General features: G+C 40.3%; 1 protein-coding gene across 1 annotated transcript in view; it reads right to left on the bottom strand.

Moving 5' to 3' along the window:
- The window catches only part of SAMSN1 (SAM domain, SH3 domain and nuclear localization signals 1), a 95285-nt gene that overhangs the window by 48665 nt on the left and 30061 nt on the right, over positions 1 to 16559 (bottom strand). The window contains exons 6-9 of the mRNA XM_054182329.1: positions 16242 to 16309; positions 11559 to 11627; positions 5183 to 5306; positions 3672 to 4048 (exon numbers count right to left, since the gene is read on the bottom strand). Coding sequence (XP_054038304.1) covers positions 3672 to 4048; positions 5183 to 5306; positions 11559 to 11627; positions 16242 to 16309 — 638 coding nt within the window. The remainder of the gene's footprint in view (positions 1 to 3671; positions 4049 to 5182; positions 5307 to 11558; positions 11628 to 16241; positions 16310 to 16559) is intronic.

Genomic DNA, 16559 nt, shown 5'->3' with positions numbered 1-16559 from the left:
TATCAAGGTCCTGTACTTTCCAAGATTTTGACTCTAGATTTTCCACGCCTTACATGAGGTTGCGAAAGTCTTATGCAATTGCACAGATTGAGAAAAGCAATGGAAGGCTGAAGTGCCTTGTATAAAAGTCATATGGACATGTCATTTCTAAGCATACTACTTCATTCAGGTAGTGAAGTTCTTAGCATATGAATAGCAGAAGGGCAGCTTCTAGTAACCACAGTTTAAAGGAAAAAAAAAGAAAGAAAGAGAAAATAAGTTTGAGACAGACAGCTGAACTGTTTTTTGCAGGGCTAAGCCTGAGGAATAAAAAGAAGTATAAAAGCCAATAACCTTTCACATTAAGGTCAAGTGGTTGTTAAAATGGTGTCTGGACAATCTTTTCTTCCATCGTCTGCCTGATTTTAAGCTGATTCGTAACATTACAAACACTGGCCTGGATCACTCATTTCTCTCCCCGATATACTTTATGGTAATATAAAAATATGCAGCATAGTAGTTTCTTTACCCAGGCATATTTTTTTCTTTTTTGCTGAAGTATTCAGTATTTTCTTAAATATATTCTTCTACTTTCTAAGGAAGAACTATTTACAAATTACATCTCCTTAGGAAGACTATCAGTAACAGTAATTTCACATGGCAATCTTGACACACCAAAAAAAGCAATGCTCTACGTTGCCCCTAGCAAAATTTTGACCAACCACTAATTATATTGTAAACAGCTGAACAATGCAGAAAAAAATGACATATGTCTGAGCTAACTTTGCACAAAGTTGCTAACGGTGGCACCGTGGCTATAAAATGGTAACGCAGCACACTCAGTTCTGTATTTAATTAAAGGACAGAAATACAGACTGCTAAAATGTTTTCATAAAACGTGAAGGTGGGCAGGATGGGTGAGATTTGGGTTGTCTCCGATGTCCCTGTGCTGGAGGCAGTCAGCTAACACAGGTGTTTATTGTGCGCTTAACTGGGGGAAGCTGAAGGAAGAGAACTGGAGGAGTTTGGTGAGCCTGTCGTAGCTGAAGGTGGATGTGACTTTTGCAGTCTGTTCTCACAGTTCTTGTTTAGGTGACCATCTTGGATGATCTATGTCAGCCTTTTTATTGTTTTAGGCAAAACAATGGCAAGATGAAGCACCATAAGGGAAGCTGGGTAAAGTGCTGAGGAGTGTGCTGGTTTTGGCTGGGATAGAGTTCCTTTTCTTCATAGAAGCTAGTATGGGGCTATGTTTTGGATTTGTGCTGAAAAGAGTGTTGATAATGTGGGGATATTTTAGTTACTGCTGAGCAGTCAAGGCCTTTTCTGCTTCTCATACCACCCCGCCAGCAAGCAGGCTGGGGCTGCACAAGAAGCTGGGAGGGGACACAACTGGGACAGCTGACCCCAGCTGACCAAAAGGATGTTCCATGTGTGGCTGTATGATGCTTGATTGTTGGCTGGGGTTAAACTACAACAGGAGGAAGAAAGGAAGAGGAAGAAAGGAGTCAAGGGAAGAAACTGGAGGATGGGAATTAAGATCACTCATATTTTGTCTCTCTAAAGAGCAATCTATCATGAAGAGATCCAGGTCTTTTTCCTTATACTTTACCCATAGAATCAGAAAGACTATTATAGAATATATTTGGTTTACTCTAAGTAGTAAATCAACATCAGAAAGAACACCTGCATCATCCCCAATGTCTGATCCCCTCATAGCAAAACCACCAGTGTCGGCTTGTTTGATTCTTAAAAAGCAAAACTGAAAATCCAGTCTTTGTAATCTTCAATTGCGCCAGTTGGTAGAATGCAAATGCAAAGAATGAGATGTCTTGCCATCGCCTGTAATCTAAATCTAAAGACACTAAGCCCACAGAGATACATTAAAGTCAGGAAGCCCGTCAGGAAAGCAGATGGCAAAATAAACAACAATGCAGGAAAAAAAGCACTAAACCTCTTGCTGGCACTTAATAGTAACATGGGTAGGACAAATCTCACCAGGGTAGAGAACGTTAACAGCCTGTTTGTGACAAAATGAAATAAAATTATTTGAATTGACACTTAGGCTCTCATAAATCGGACCGATACATCTATTATTACTGTTTTGCCCTGGGACTTCAGCCTTAGCTTGCAATACTGAAAGTTGCTTTCATTAGCAGGCATACGATGGCGCCCGGCATCCCTGACACAATTCGGTTTCTACAGACTGTCTTATTTACTGGTAGACATGAGGAGCCACCCAACAGAGCCCAGTCTTTGTTGACAGTTCCCACCCTATTTCTGCCAATGCTCTGGCCCGAAGTTCTGTCTCCAGGGGCTCCTCCTGGGAGTTTGCAGTGCTGAGACTGACCAGGGCTTCACTACTGCACCTTTCTCATCTTTTTTTAGGGGTAGTTTGCTTCCCTCTCTTTTAATTATAGTTCCATCAACCAAAGCTTTACCCTTTCTGTTTTCTATGTCAAATCCCAGGAAAATCTTCTGGGCTACATTCAGCTAGATAAATCCCATGTTTCAGTTACTGCCTGTTGTTATGTCAGCTACTGTGTCATTGAAAATAAACCGAATTACTACCTCCACGTATTCAGAAATATGGTTGCTATATTGACTCACACATCTATGCGTGTGTACCTTTCCTAATGATATAGGAGCGCACGTTAGAGAAAATGCTGTTTTCAGCAGGACACTCTCTGATCTAAGGTTATGGTTGCTCAGGTCTCCATTTGAACACTCAGCTGGCAGGTTTCAGCCAGTATCCTGCCTCCTGTGGTTTAGATGCACTCTCCTGGGAGCTAGCCTTATTGCACAGTGAGAACCAGCTCTGTCCCTGGAGCACTGTAGGGGGAATGGGCATAAAGGCATATCTTCCCTGCTATATTTCGGTCAACCAGTAACCCTCCATGTGCTTACCACTATGTGCAGTGCCAGAGGACTTGCTGTGCCCAGGGAGGAGAGGGAGAAAAGCCTCATTGGAGTGTCCATATTTTGTGTATCTATCTCAATAACTAAAGTTTTTCTTGGTTTTGTTTTTCTAGTTCTAAATAACCCTTTAAAAAAAAAAGCCAGCAATTAAAATAGAAAAGCCTCCTCCAGACAGCTATCCAGAAAAATAATTTCAGATCAAGATTAAACTCTGCTCCTTTGTGTCTGGCCCTAAAAACTTCTTGCTACCACAAAGGTAATTACAAAAATAGGCTCCACCAGCTGAGCTGATCCAAGAAGGCAGAAACGTCAATACCTCTTCAACCCCTGACATTTGTCTAAATAACTCCAGTGTCCTTTACCAGTATTGCAGTGACCTCTAGGGGCCTGATCCAAGCCCACTGGCTTCATTGGCCCTACCTGACTTACCCCAGACTTCCAGAAAGTTTTCTAAGCCCGGAAGGATGAGAGTTTAATGTACAAATGAAAAAATCAGTGTGTCTGATGAGAAACAGAATAGCCTAAAGCCTTCCATCTCAATGCTGCTGATGTCTGCATGGTTAAAAATGAACTACCTAGGGCTATATGAACCCCTGGTGTTAGCCTGAACAATGCATTCACATCCATTTACCTGAAATCTAAATTTGGTTTATTTCATTTCATAACCACATGGAAGATGACAGCATCTCTTTAATGCTGAATCAGAGTAAAAAGTTTCCACTTTTTATGCATATCAGCACAAAAGAAACCCAATAGAAACCACTTCCACTTACCCAGGAGTACTGCAGATCCATATCAGTTAGGGAATATGTAAGATGTGGCTGATGAGAAGAGCAAGTACAGTTTTCCCATTCTTCTATTTTTGAAATCAAAAAGTCACAAGGACAGAGCTGGTTATCAGGAAATGGCTTCCAGTCACTCCACAAGTGAAATTCAGTTTCTGAATGGATTGAAATAGTTCCTAAATTATTAAGTCTGGAAGTGTATGAGCGGCCCAGAGATGCAGAAATAAAATCTGCCCTAGTCTCAGTCTCTTCTTTTCTCCTCACATTGTCTTTCCAGGTCTTCTTTTCCTGAGGTTTTGTCAGTTTCATGCAAGAAGTTAGTGCTTCTTCATCCTCTTCAGAGAGGTAAGCATCTTCTAATGTATCTTTAAAAACGCAAATAATTCTGTTATAGTATGTTGCAATTCATATAAAAAATAGCACACTTTTTTCTTTAAGGCTGTCTGTTACATTCTATACAATGAAAAAGCCAAGGACTCCATAAAAAAAACCAAATAATAACGGTAATTAGTGAGATGGAAAGGATTTTGTACTGGGTCAGACATCTGAGTCAAAAGCAAGATTTATTCTCCACTTGGTAAATTTATCTTGTTCCCTTGGAAGCCTGGAAAATTGCATTGGTTCTGCACTCAACATGAAAATTTGCTAATTAAATGTCTCATTGCTGCATAGTTGCAGAAAGCATGAGTTTAGCTTAAATACTGGAAAAGTTTGGAAAGCTTTTCTGGATAATTACTCTCCCGCCCCTTCCCAGTATGTATGTTGTAGTTACAAAGTGGTTACTGAAATCTAAATTTCCTCATGTGTTTCAGCCCAAGAAGTGATTTGGCTGGAGCAGTAGTTCATCAGACGTTTTAAACTCATTTTGCTAGTATTGGTTTAAAAATAACCATGTACGCAAACGCATTGTACAACAAAGGCACGCACTGTTAAATTAACGTTGGCGAAACGAGTTCAGATGAAGAACTGCTGCACAGTCAGATCAGTGATCTATAGGAGACTTGAGAAAATAACCTGAGCTCAGCATCAGTTTACAATTCCTGTGTCCTATGGCCCTAGGCAATCAGGTATGATGAGAGGCTTATCATACCGCAGACCTTCTCGCGCTCCCAGCTGCTACTGACTCATGGATTAACATTGAAAAGTTATCTTTGCATTTGTGAGTTTTGCCTTTCTGATCTGAAATGTGATACAAAACTAGGAACTACTCTAAAAACAAATTGTCCCCAGCACGGAGGCCCCGCTGTTATACAATTCTATTTAGCTAAAATCCCCACTTGCAAGATATACTGTTACAAAACTCAAGCTAGTGTGACAGGAAACAGGTTTTCACACTATGGGGAAGTCAGCACTGAAGTGGTATCACAGTAACATATCAGTTGGGGTTTGAAAACCGTGGGTGGTGAATGACAGACCAGGACAGGATTGTTTACAGTTATGTTCAATACAGTGTCATTTGACAAATGTTGGAAAGAATGCTGATATGATGCTGTACTTACTGAGGGGGAGCAAAACATGTTTGACATCCTCCAAGCTTTGTGTACTCGTTTTTTTGGTTCGGACCAATTTCTGCAATCGTTTTAATGTTCCCATGGACTCTGTTTTATCATCTGATTCTGTACCCTGGCAAACAAACAAAGATGATAAAAGTATTCAAGTCCTACAAATAAAAGCTGAGGGTAACGGGGTGCTTATTTTGGGAATGACAAAGTCTCAGATTCAAAGAATTAATCATCTACACAATGCTTTAAAAGTTATGCAGTTCCTTGCTTGGGATCAATAGATAGGAAAAAGGAAAAAGGCAAGTCACAAGAGGCATCAAACTTAGATCAGTGTTCATATTGCTGTTTACATATTACTTTTCTTTAACACCCCAGTATTACTTAATTCCAGATTAGTTCCAGAAAATATTCTAATATATGCATCCACTACATTACCCAGAAGCATTTTAGATATGCTTTATTTAGATTTAGAAATACCAGATATGGCAAGCTACTGCATTTAAATGTGTATGGGAGTGTGTTCTGAAATATTGATGTTTTCCTTTATTCAAAGCCTCATTTCCTTACCTAGATTAAATGATAATAACGTAAATGACAATTCAAATCTGTTATTGTACATTCCTACAACACCCTACTGGAGAAACTCAAGGTTTGGGTACTACAGGCTCCTAAAGCAGGAACTCTGTGAATGTGCAGCCATCTCACACACTTTCACTTATATTAAACCAGCTGCTATCTTGAAAATCAATCCAGAAACACTTGAGTTCACTTCCAGTCTGGCTGTGAACTTCTCTGTGAGCTTCAGAGGGGAATTTCATACTGTGACAGCAAATAACCTCTCTTCCGTAGTCATATGCTGTGTTTCACATAAGATATCCACTTTTCATTAGAAACCAAAAAAAGTAAATATATCAGAAATGAGTAAAAGCGTAATTCACTGATGGCTACTTTTTGGAACAATACTGTCTGGCTTCTATGGATGTTCACCTGTTTACACCAATAATGAATTTAACCTATTGTGGCAATGCATATTTGGTGATATTACAAGTGATTAAGGGCTAGTGCTGAAGTTATCAGATGGTAGCAATGCAGAGACCTTTATTGCACTCTCCCCAACAATTAGGTCACAGATCATAGATCCTTTCTGCCTCCTCATATGCATAATCCTTTGAGACAAAGTCATCAGGGAGTTTGCAAGTACAGTCTAATGTATAGCGGGCAGACTGCTTAGGGATGGGTCTCAAGAGATTGTGAACTCCTCAGCTTTCATTTCAGTTAAAGGCTTTTTGCAAAGTCTTGGCATGGGGCACGTCTGAAGACCCAGCATTCACATATTACAAGTTACATCCATCCCCTGCAGCAATGGTAAGGGAGAGGGTGTATGTTAATTCAGTTTAAAAAAAAAGACCACTGTTCACTTGACAGATAACTGCGTATAAAAATGGCTGTGCTTCAAGTGCCAAAGTTCAGAAGTTTTTCTACGAAGACATGAGATTCTGTAAGCAGAAATAGAAGTCCAAGACTTCTATGCCGAGGCAAAGGACATTTTTATCTGTATTTAGTTAGTTTTGTGTCACTAGACAATTGTGTTGAAATTATAACAAGATTAAGCAGAGAGTTAGTGAAAGCTAAGTGAGAATAGGTGGGATGTTCCCCCGTATATTCAGATGTTCGATTTCAAACCTTGAAAAGGTTTGTACCTAATGATTTGCACCACCGGTTCTTTTTGGTCCACTTGAAAATTGGCATGGGGTTTTAATAGCCTACAGAATCTGGTATACCCTCCTCGTGTAAGACCAATGGACTAACAGAATATTAGAAATTGTCTTCAACCAAGCATGTCTTAGTGAAATAAACATACACTCACGTGTAAAAGTAAACACAAAAAAATCTGAAACTATTTTATTCTTTCAGGCACTGTTCTGATGAAATGTTCTTATCTATGTAAAACCGTATTTTTATTATTAGTCTGCCTCTAGATACACCTTTAATGGCTTCCTTTGTGGCTGATGTAAATTAGCATGATTCCATTCATGCTGGTGGAGCTATGCTGACTTCTTTCCTTAAGGACAGGAGCTTAGGGTCTTCCTCTTGCTAAACACAGTGAGTAATGCAGAAGTCCCCGTGGTGGACAGCACTTGGCTTTAGACTTCCCTCTTCTCAGCAGCATGTTACATTCCTTGAAGACTGTAGACTGTCCTGAGAACTGGGACTCAACCACTGGAACGTAGTGGGAAGCCACAGAATTGAATGTAAACACCTTTTCATGTCTCCAGTGTCTTTTGTAAGTTACCGCTACATTAGTATTTTAGTTTGGATCAGGGGCATAGATTTGAAGTGAATTTCACAGCTGTCCCTGTAAGCTGCATTTTGGTCTCAAAGTGACACAAACTGAATTCATAGCAGACAAAATTAAGATGAAAGATGCTTTCCAGAAGTTCAGTTGATGAACTCCAGCTACTATTGGGTGTCCAACAGAGAGGATGTGAACACAGATAGATTCCCCCTAATGCATATATTGTGGACACCAGCTCGTCAGCACCAACTGTTCTGCTGTGCTGATACTTACATATTGCTCTGTGCTAGTTACTAATACAGACAAAACCTAGGTGCTTTGAATTTCTGCCATTTGAAGAATTAATTATTGTATTTTGTAGACTAATAAAACCTAGTGGTTTTGAGTTTAAAACCCTTTATATCTTCTTGAGGATCTTCACTGTAGGATAAGTTCTCAGCAGAACCACCTTAGCTTAGGACCCTTTTACAGCTTGTATCTGAGTATTCATCAACCACTGTGGGCCAAATTCAAGCCTCCTTAGATTAGTCATGTTCTGATTTGCTTTTCAAGCCTCCTTGCTACTCTTCCAAATTCAAGATAGTACTACTGCAATTTTAGCTTAGCTAAAGAGAGAAATTGAGGTGTACTTTTTCAGTGTCTCATTGTGAGATGTCTTTGCAAAATAAATCACAGTGGGTTTAAAATGCTAATATTGCTCTAATATAAGGTCTCTTGTAGTAATAATCATTTGTTCACTTGTAAGTAACGATACAAAAGCAATATGATGACTTTGAGTTATTATCTGGGATTTCCATCATGGAGATATCAAGATAAATGGAATATAATCTATTCGGATAATTATATTAATGGCAAACTGTAATCATCTTTACCTTAAAAGCACTCATTTGGTAGAGTCTATTGTTAGTGAAATGTCATGATTAAATAATAAATACCGTAACCCCCTTTTATGGAGAAAAAAGTTCATGCAGTATCAGTTAGTAATGGGACAGCTTTTAAATTTACAGTATTTTATTTTGGTTAACCTAGGCGTTCAAATCCAGAATCATAGAATCTTAGAATCACAGAATCATAGAATCATAGAATCTTCATGGTTGGAAAGGACCTTTGAGATCATTGAGTCCAACCATACACACACGCAAAAAACCCTACAATCTCTGTCACTAGAGCATGGCCTGAAGTGCCAAATCTACACGTTTCTCTAGGGATGAGACTCTAGGGGATCCTCTAGGGATGGTGACTCAACCACCTCCCTGGGCAGACTGTTCCAGTGCCTGACCACTCTCTCAGTAAAGTAATTCTCCCTAATATCTAATCTAAACCTCCCCTGCTGCAACTTCAGACCATTTCCTCTGGTCCTGTCATTATTCACCTGGGAGAAGAGGCCAACAGCCACCTCTCTCCAACCTCCTTTCAGGGAGTTGTAGAGGGCAATGAGGTCTCCCCTCAGCCTCCTCTTCTCCAAGCTAAACATGCCCAGCTCCCTCAGCCTCTCCTCATATGACCTGGTCTCCAGACCCCTCACCAGCCTGGTAGCTCTCCTCTGGACACACTCCAGCACTTCTATGTCCCTCCTGTACAGCGGGGCCCAGGACTGAACACAGTACTCGCGGTGAGGCCTCACCAGTGCCAAGTACAGAGGCACGATGACTTCCCTGCTCCTGCTGGCCATGCTATTCCTGATACAAGCCAGAATGCTGTTGGCCTTCTTGGCCACCTGGGCCCACTGCTGGCTCATGTTAAGCTGGCCGTCCACCAGCACCCCCAGGTCCTTTTCTGCTGGGCAGCTTTCCAGCCACTCAGCCCCAAGCCTGTAGCGTTGCTTGGGGTTGTTGTGACCGAAATGCAGGACCCGGCACTTGGCCTTATTAAACCTCATCCCATTGGCCTTGGCCCATTGATCCAACCTGTCTAGATCCCCCTGTAACGCCTTCCGACCCTCAAGCAGATCAACACTCCCACCTAGCTTGGTGTCATCTGCAAACTTACTGATGGTGCACGCAATCCCCTCATCCAGATCATTGATAAAGACATTAAACAAAACTGGCCCCAAAACTGAGCCCTGAGGGACACCACTGGTGACCGGCCGCCACGAGGATTTCACCCCATTAATCACAACTCTCTGGGCAGGGCCATCCAGCCAGTTTTTTACCCAGTGAAGAGTACACTTGTCTATGCCATGATTCGCCAGCTTCTCCGCAAGAATGCTGTGGGGGACGGTGTCAAAGACCTTACCAAAGTCCAGATAGACAATGTCCACGGCCTTCCCCGCGAAGTTTAGCTGCCTATCCAAACAGAGGTAATATATTCTTTGATGTAGAAACCAGGCAGACTATCAGGTGAACTGACAATCCTGGTGTCACAGTTTTGGTGTATTGACCTGGCAACCCTCAGACACAGCTTAGTGAAAGCATGCATAAAAGTGAGAAAACACCATTAAATGTTATGCTCTGGTTTTAGGCAATTTTCTTCTTGCTATTTGTGTTATCCGGAATCTGGTATCTCTGGTTGCCACTGTCCAGGATATGAGAGAAGGAAGTGCAGTGATAGAATGTGCAGTGCTACTGGTTGGACCAGTAACGTACACTAATTTGGAGTATGCTACTTCCAGTACCTTCCTTATCTGTGGAAGGGTAAGGATGTTCCAAAAGGAACTATGGGGCAATATTGAAGACCAGTGCACAGAGCAGGACATCTCCACTCATAAAAAGCTGTTAATTTAAAACACATTTAAAGACTTTTAAATTTCCCCCACCCCACTATATTCTAGGATCAGAGCCTTTGCTCACTTGAATATTGTAGCTGTGCTTGTGTTTTGCACAATATATAAGCAAAGCTGTCTTTAAGGAAAGAACTCCCATCATGAACAAGAGGATTCTTTATTTCCCTGCTTACCAGGTTTTAGTCATGCAAAATCATGTCACACCACAAATAAATACGAATTGTGTAAAAAATAAATCACAGGCTGCCCTTTAGTTGCAAATAATTGGTATGAAGTGTGCATGAATACTTATGGACAAAAAATACACATTTTAAAAATGGACTTATAAAAACATATTACAGAAAAAAAGACCTAAATTGTGTCTGATAAACTGTTTCCAGTTTATCCTAAAATATTCTAAATACCTTAGAAATCTTTGCTCACTGAGATGTTATGGGGATTAACCTGGTGACAGAAATACAGCAATTTGGAAGCTAAGTGTAAACCACTATTGGTCAGATTCCAGGAATCTCAGTCCTGTTGAGCATTCTCTTTCCTGGGTGTAACTGCATTAATTTCAATAAAAGTACTTGCACAGCATGTCACTTCTCAGCATAAAGAATTTAGTCATGGCAGAGTCTAATCTCTGTTATTTTCACTCAATGGTTTGCCTTCTCCCAAAGAACTGCAAAGATTTCATCATAATTACCTATGCACTTAAATTCAGAGTGCAGTGTAATAGTGAGAAGACAAAAATTACTGTATGTTTACTGTGTCAATGGTGCTATCATTATGTATCATAGAAATTTTTTGAAAGTTTCAGTAATACCCTTGCTGCACACAGTGAATATTAAAATAGTACGTGATGATAGAGAACTTCCTGCTCTGTTTATACAAAGAGTTAGTTCTGCAAAATGCACTGAATTTGGATAAATTTTATGTTAAAAATGTCAGTAAAGCCACAGTCAACCAATCTAGAGACATGTACTGCGCAAACTTCTTCCGTGTGCTCCTGCCCATACATATCTGACCTTTAAATATTCCCATTATTTTAGTTTGGTACTCCAGCTACTCAAAAATGACTGCAGATTCAAACTAAGCAAGCTAGGATTATGGGCAAATTTTCTCCTGGGGATCACAGAGCAATAATAAAATATTCTATAAAAGACAAAGAAATATCATGATTAATAACAGAGCAATAATAAGGTATTCTATAGAAGATAAAGAGATATCACAATTAGTACCATGAATATGGATAAAGATCTTCCAACTTTTGGGGAAGCAACATACAGTAGAGGAAATCCTACTAAACCAGCATGTTCTTCCAGGCTGCTAGCTGCTGATGAAAAAAAAAAAACATTTTCATGGCAACTCACCATTTCACTATTACCAGCCACACTTGGATTGTGAACTCGTGGTGGAATCCACTGCTCATAGTTTATCACCTAGATGGTAAGAAAAGTAACATAAATAAAAAATCCAACGTAAGTAAGATGAAAAAGGTAATTAGTATTGTGTCATTGAATACAGATTGAGAGCTCAGCAGTCTTTCAACTGTGTGCATATAAAAGCAATGGCTGACATACACCCGCTGACACCCATTGAAATCAGTTTGATATTAAGCTGTCTTAATTTCCTAAGTTATCTGGGACTCAATAATGTCTTGGAGACATCATAACCTATGTGGTACAATGGCAGAGCCGCGCATTATCTCATGGGATGCTTGGGTCTCGTCCTAGATCTTGGCTCTCCTTTCTCAATGAGCAGGAAAACCACAGAAGACTTTCCTCAGCAGCAACCTCCCAGCTGAAGAGCAAGTGTCACTGATGCGTTTCTGAAAAGGGTCTTTTTCAGTTCGTCTCATTTTGCCAGCGATGTTGAGTCCCAAGGGTGTGAGTTTGAATTGGATTAACAATGCAGAGAAAATGGGAGGATCCTCACAACTAAGCAAAGACAAGACTATATATACTTTCATCATCTGCCTATAATCCATTTCTTGGTCACAATGTCCTCATGATAGGAACACCATGAGAATACACTTTCCCTGGGGCACTGATGCAGTCCCTAGTGGGCAAGCCTGACAGTGCTTATAGCTTATCAGTGAAAGTAATGAACACTAGCCTTTTTTCTTCATGAATATGAATGACACTTTGAAGGCTGAATGCAACCTAAGAATTTACGTGAGAAATGAGGCATGAAACATTTTTGAAAATGTATTAGCCCAAAGACTGTATTACTTCATATTTTATGTCCTTCACAATATGCTACAAAGGGTTTGGGCCATCAAGGGAGCCCTGCTAGACATGAACAAACAAGAGCAAAGATATGAAAAATAAATGCATAAAGTAAAGCTATTTTTTATGTTAAGGTACAATTATTACGGTGTTGTTCATGCTGTGTTCCTCAACTGATACTTCTGTTCCAAGTCCTGGTGTTCCAGCACTTACAGAATGAATGGAATGAAATGAGCATCTATTTAGGAAATGGAGAGGGATTAAACTTTTTGTGAAGCACTCAGGGAAGCTTATTTTCTTTCTTTTTTTTTCTTTTTTCTTTCTTTTTTTTTTTTTAGGGAAAAAACCCTAAAATGTTCAATCTATTCTGTTGATTCTTGCTTGTAAATTTGGCTCTTCCATGTCTCATAGAATCACAGACTCACACAGACTAGCTGAGGAAGGAAGGCATCTCTGGGGATTGTCTAGCCTAACTCCCTGCTCAGAGCAGGTCCACCAGAGCAAGTTGCACAGGTCCATGTCGTGACAGGTTTTGAGTGTCTCCAAAGATGGACTTACACAGCCTCTCTGGGAAGAGTTTTTGAGTGTTTGACATCCCCTCACAGTAGAAAAGTGCTTTCTTTATGTTAAATGACATTTTCTGTATTTCAGTTTGTGCCTCTCATCCTGTCCTGGGGCACCAGTGAGAAGAGTCTGGCTCTGTCTTCTTTACTCCCAGCCTGAGATGTTTGTACACATATACCAGATCCCCCTGAGCCTTCTTTGCCCCAGGCTCCTCATGAGACAGATACTCCAGTCCCTTAATGATCCTTATGGCCCTTCATTGGATTTATTCCATTATTTTCCCTGTTTGTTTTGTACTGGAGAGGCAATAACTGAACACAGCACGCATATGTGGTGGGTCATCTCGCCACTGCTGAGCAGAGGGGAAGGGTGACATCCCTTGTCCTGCTGGAAATGCTCTGCCTAATGCAGCCTAAAAGGATGTTGGCCTTCTTTGCTCCAAGGGCACATTGCTGGCTCATGGTCAACTTTGTTTCCACCAGGATCACTAGGACATTTTCTGCAAAGATGCTTTCCAGCCAATTGGTCCCCAGCCTGCATTAGGGGAAGAGGTTATTCCTCCCCAGGTTCAGGACTTTGCACTTCCCTTTATTGAACTTCATGAGGTTTCTGTTTGCCCACTTCTCCAATCTGCTGGAGGCCTTCTGATGGTCAAGCACTACTTGGTGCATCAGGCACTCCTCCCAGTTTTACACTGAGTGCAAATTTGCTAAAGGTGCACTCTGTCCCGTTTCCCAGGTGATTAATGAAGATGATAAACAGTACCAGATCCAGGATCGACCCCTGGGGTAGACCACTAGGGACTGATGTCCAGCAGGACATTAAGCCATTAATCACATTCCTTTGAGCCCAGCAGTTCAATCTGTTTTCAGTCCATCTCACTGTCCACTTTTCTAGTCCCTATTTAATTAGTTTGTTCATGACGATGTTATGGGGGACAGTGTTGAAAGCCTTAGTAATGTCAAGATAAACAACATCCACTGTTTTCCCCTCTTCCACAAAGCTAGTCACTTCATTGTAGAAGGCCCCCAGCCTGGTCAGGTATGATTTCTATTTCATAAATTCATAAATTCATGCTGACTGCCCCCAAACACCTTATTTTCCTTCATATGTTTGAGAATACTTTTCAGGAGGATTTGCTCCATCTCATTCCTAGGGATTGAGATAAGACTGACTGGCCTGCAGTTCCCCGGATCTTCTTTCTGGCCCTCTTGAAGATAGGAGTGACATCCATGGCAGCTTACACTCCAGTTTTGTGAGCTATCCCACCACATTTCTGTAATCCTAATGAGACTGCAGCCTTGCAACTGCATGCAGCCCTCCAGTTCCTCCTGTTTGTTCCCCATGCTGTGTGCATCAGCATACAGGCACTTCATAAGGGCACTCATTTGTGCCAATTTTGCAGAAAAAGTGTGAGAGCTTCCCCCATAATGCTGTTTTCTCAGCACTTCCTTATTTGTATGCATGCTGCAGTACATCAAATGAAAACAGACATCATCATGCTATTTTGGAAGCTTAGAAGGGCATTATATCAATGTTATCTTGATGATAATGAAGGCCAGGGGTAATAATCACTAAAACTAAAAATAATGTCATAAAAATGAACTTTTTAAAAAGCAAGTTCAATAAGTCTTAAATTGGTATCAAAGCTTGGAGGTATCCAAGTCTCTACAACTCATTAGTCACGTGTCCCAAAAAGCGTCTTCAAAAAATTATAGAAGTCAAAAATAGCACTTTGCTTTTAAAATGGGGCAAATGATTCATGGGGAGATGATTCAAGGGATTTTAAGGAAACTTATACTTTAAAGCAAACATAGGCCTTATTGACTGTTATTTCTTTTTTCCCCTTTTCCTTCTATATTCTATCATGTCTGGGGAATGGCCTCTAGTATCTTAACACGAGACAGCTCAGAGGCTAGCATGACAGGATAGGGGCAGAGCCAGAGATCCCTCACACCAAGAGAAGAACTGCTGTGGGAAGTCAAAGAATAATCTGTCTTCCTAATAGTTAGAAGGTGAGAAGAAGAGAACAGACAAACAGAATGAGAGATACAAAAGAGAAAACTTCTTCCCAACCTATGTTTTGGCAGCGGGGAGAGGAGGTTATCATGGGAACAAACTAACAGCACAGAGACACATAAAACCCTGAGGGAAAGCAGGAGAAACCTGGAACATACTGGCTTTAAAGTCACCAAGACGGTCGTCTGTCCCCCAATACACAGATCATTTGACTCGTCTCCTTTCTAAGCCAGATCATGTCTCTGGCCTACACTGGAGCTGAGCACTGCCTGAAGTCTAGGTATTCACAGCTCTCTGTCTTATCTCAGATGCCTTCAGGGTGATGCATGTACAGCTTTTTCTTTCTTTTAACCTAAACATCCAAAAGGACTCCTGACTTTGTACAGAAACAGCAGAGGAAACTCAACTTGGAGCCTTTTATAAAATTTAATACTCACCTTGAATGCAACATTCTTTGGTAAAGGAAAATTTACCAGATTTTCAGCTTTTAAATAATTTATTGTATTAATTCCTTATTTAGACACACACGCACATACATATATAAGTGTGTGTTAGACACTTTTAGTCAGATTCCCAAACTGCGTAAACTGTTGTGTCATGTGAAACCCGCAGAGCTAAGCTGATTTGCAACAGATACGAATTGGCCCTTTAAGTAACATTATTATCAGGGCAAACATTGGACTGCAAGTGAAATAGCAAGCAAATGACAGTTGTTATAATTCCAGAGCTGCAAGTCCTTCTTCCTATCCCTCTGCTGCTCACCAGCTGATGGATTGTTACCTACTTTTATGTTATTACTATCCTGCAAACCCAAGGGTCAGAATTCCTTAATTGCTCGTACTAGTGGGATAACTTATGCAGTATTATGAAGAGGAGATAAGGTATATGTTTATAGAAATTCAGCAAGCATAAGGATACATATGCCAATATGGATCATGCAAGACTGATCTAAACACTTCGTATAGATCGTGCTAGACACAACTGCAGCACATCGATTTAGCAGAAACGTATTAGCTCAGGGAAAGAAAAAAGTTTTCTGAGTATTAAAACCCATATGGTCTGCATAATGATAATGGTGCAACACTGAGGTAGTCACCAAAGTTTTCTTTTAAACTCAGCTTCTAAAATACACAGGCATACTGAGTATGAAGTTTAGGCTAGGCAAATACTGAATGAAAGCAAGAAATACACATTTTATTTGAATGAAATTTTAGATTCTTAAAAGCAGAGTAGTTCTTTCACCTGACATGTGGTTTCTTCTATCTTCTTTCCTTGCAGAAAATGTATCCCATCACCAATAATATTATCTTCTGTGAATTATGACCAAAAGAAAAAAAAAAAAGAAAACATGCTTTAAATGTCCTGGTTTAAGTTGTTCTGAGGAATATCATGTGAATTGCACTTGATGTTTTAAACTGACATTTTGACTCTCTGAAGTTAATCTTATATCACTTAAGCATGCATTTTATCTCAAACTGCTTTGAAGTAAAACTACAGAACAAATTGGCAAACTGACTCACATAAAGAAAACTCATTCATGCTTATTTCTTCATCTGTACT

Source organism: Rissa tridactyla, chromosome 1 (assembly GCF_028500815.1).
Source record: "Rissa tridactyla isolate bRisTri1 chromosome 1, bRisTri1.patW.cur.20221130, whole genome shotgun sequence".
NCBI classification, from domain to species: Eukaryota; Metazoa; Chordata; class Aves; order Charadriiformes; family Laridae; genus Rissa; species Rissa tridactyla.
The sequence above is the reverse complement of the archived record's forward strand: the minus strand, read 5'-3'. Positions and strand labels throughout refer to the sequence as shown.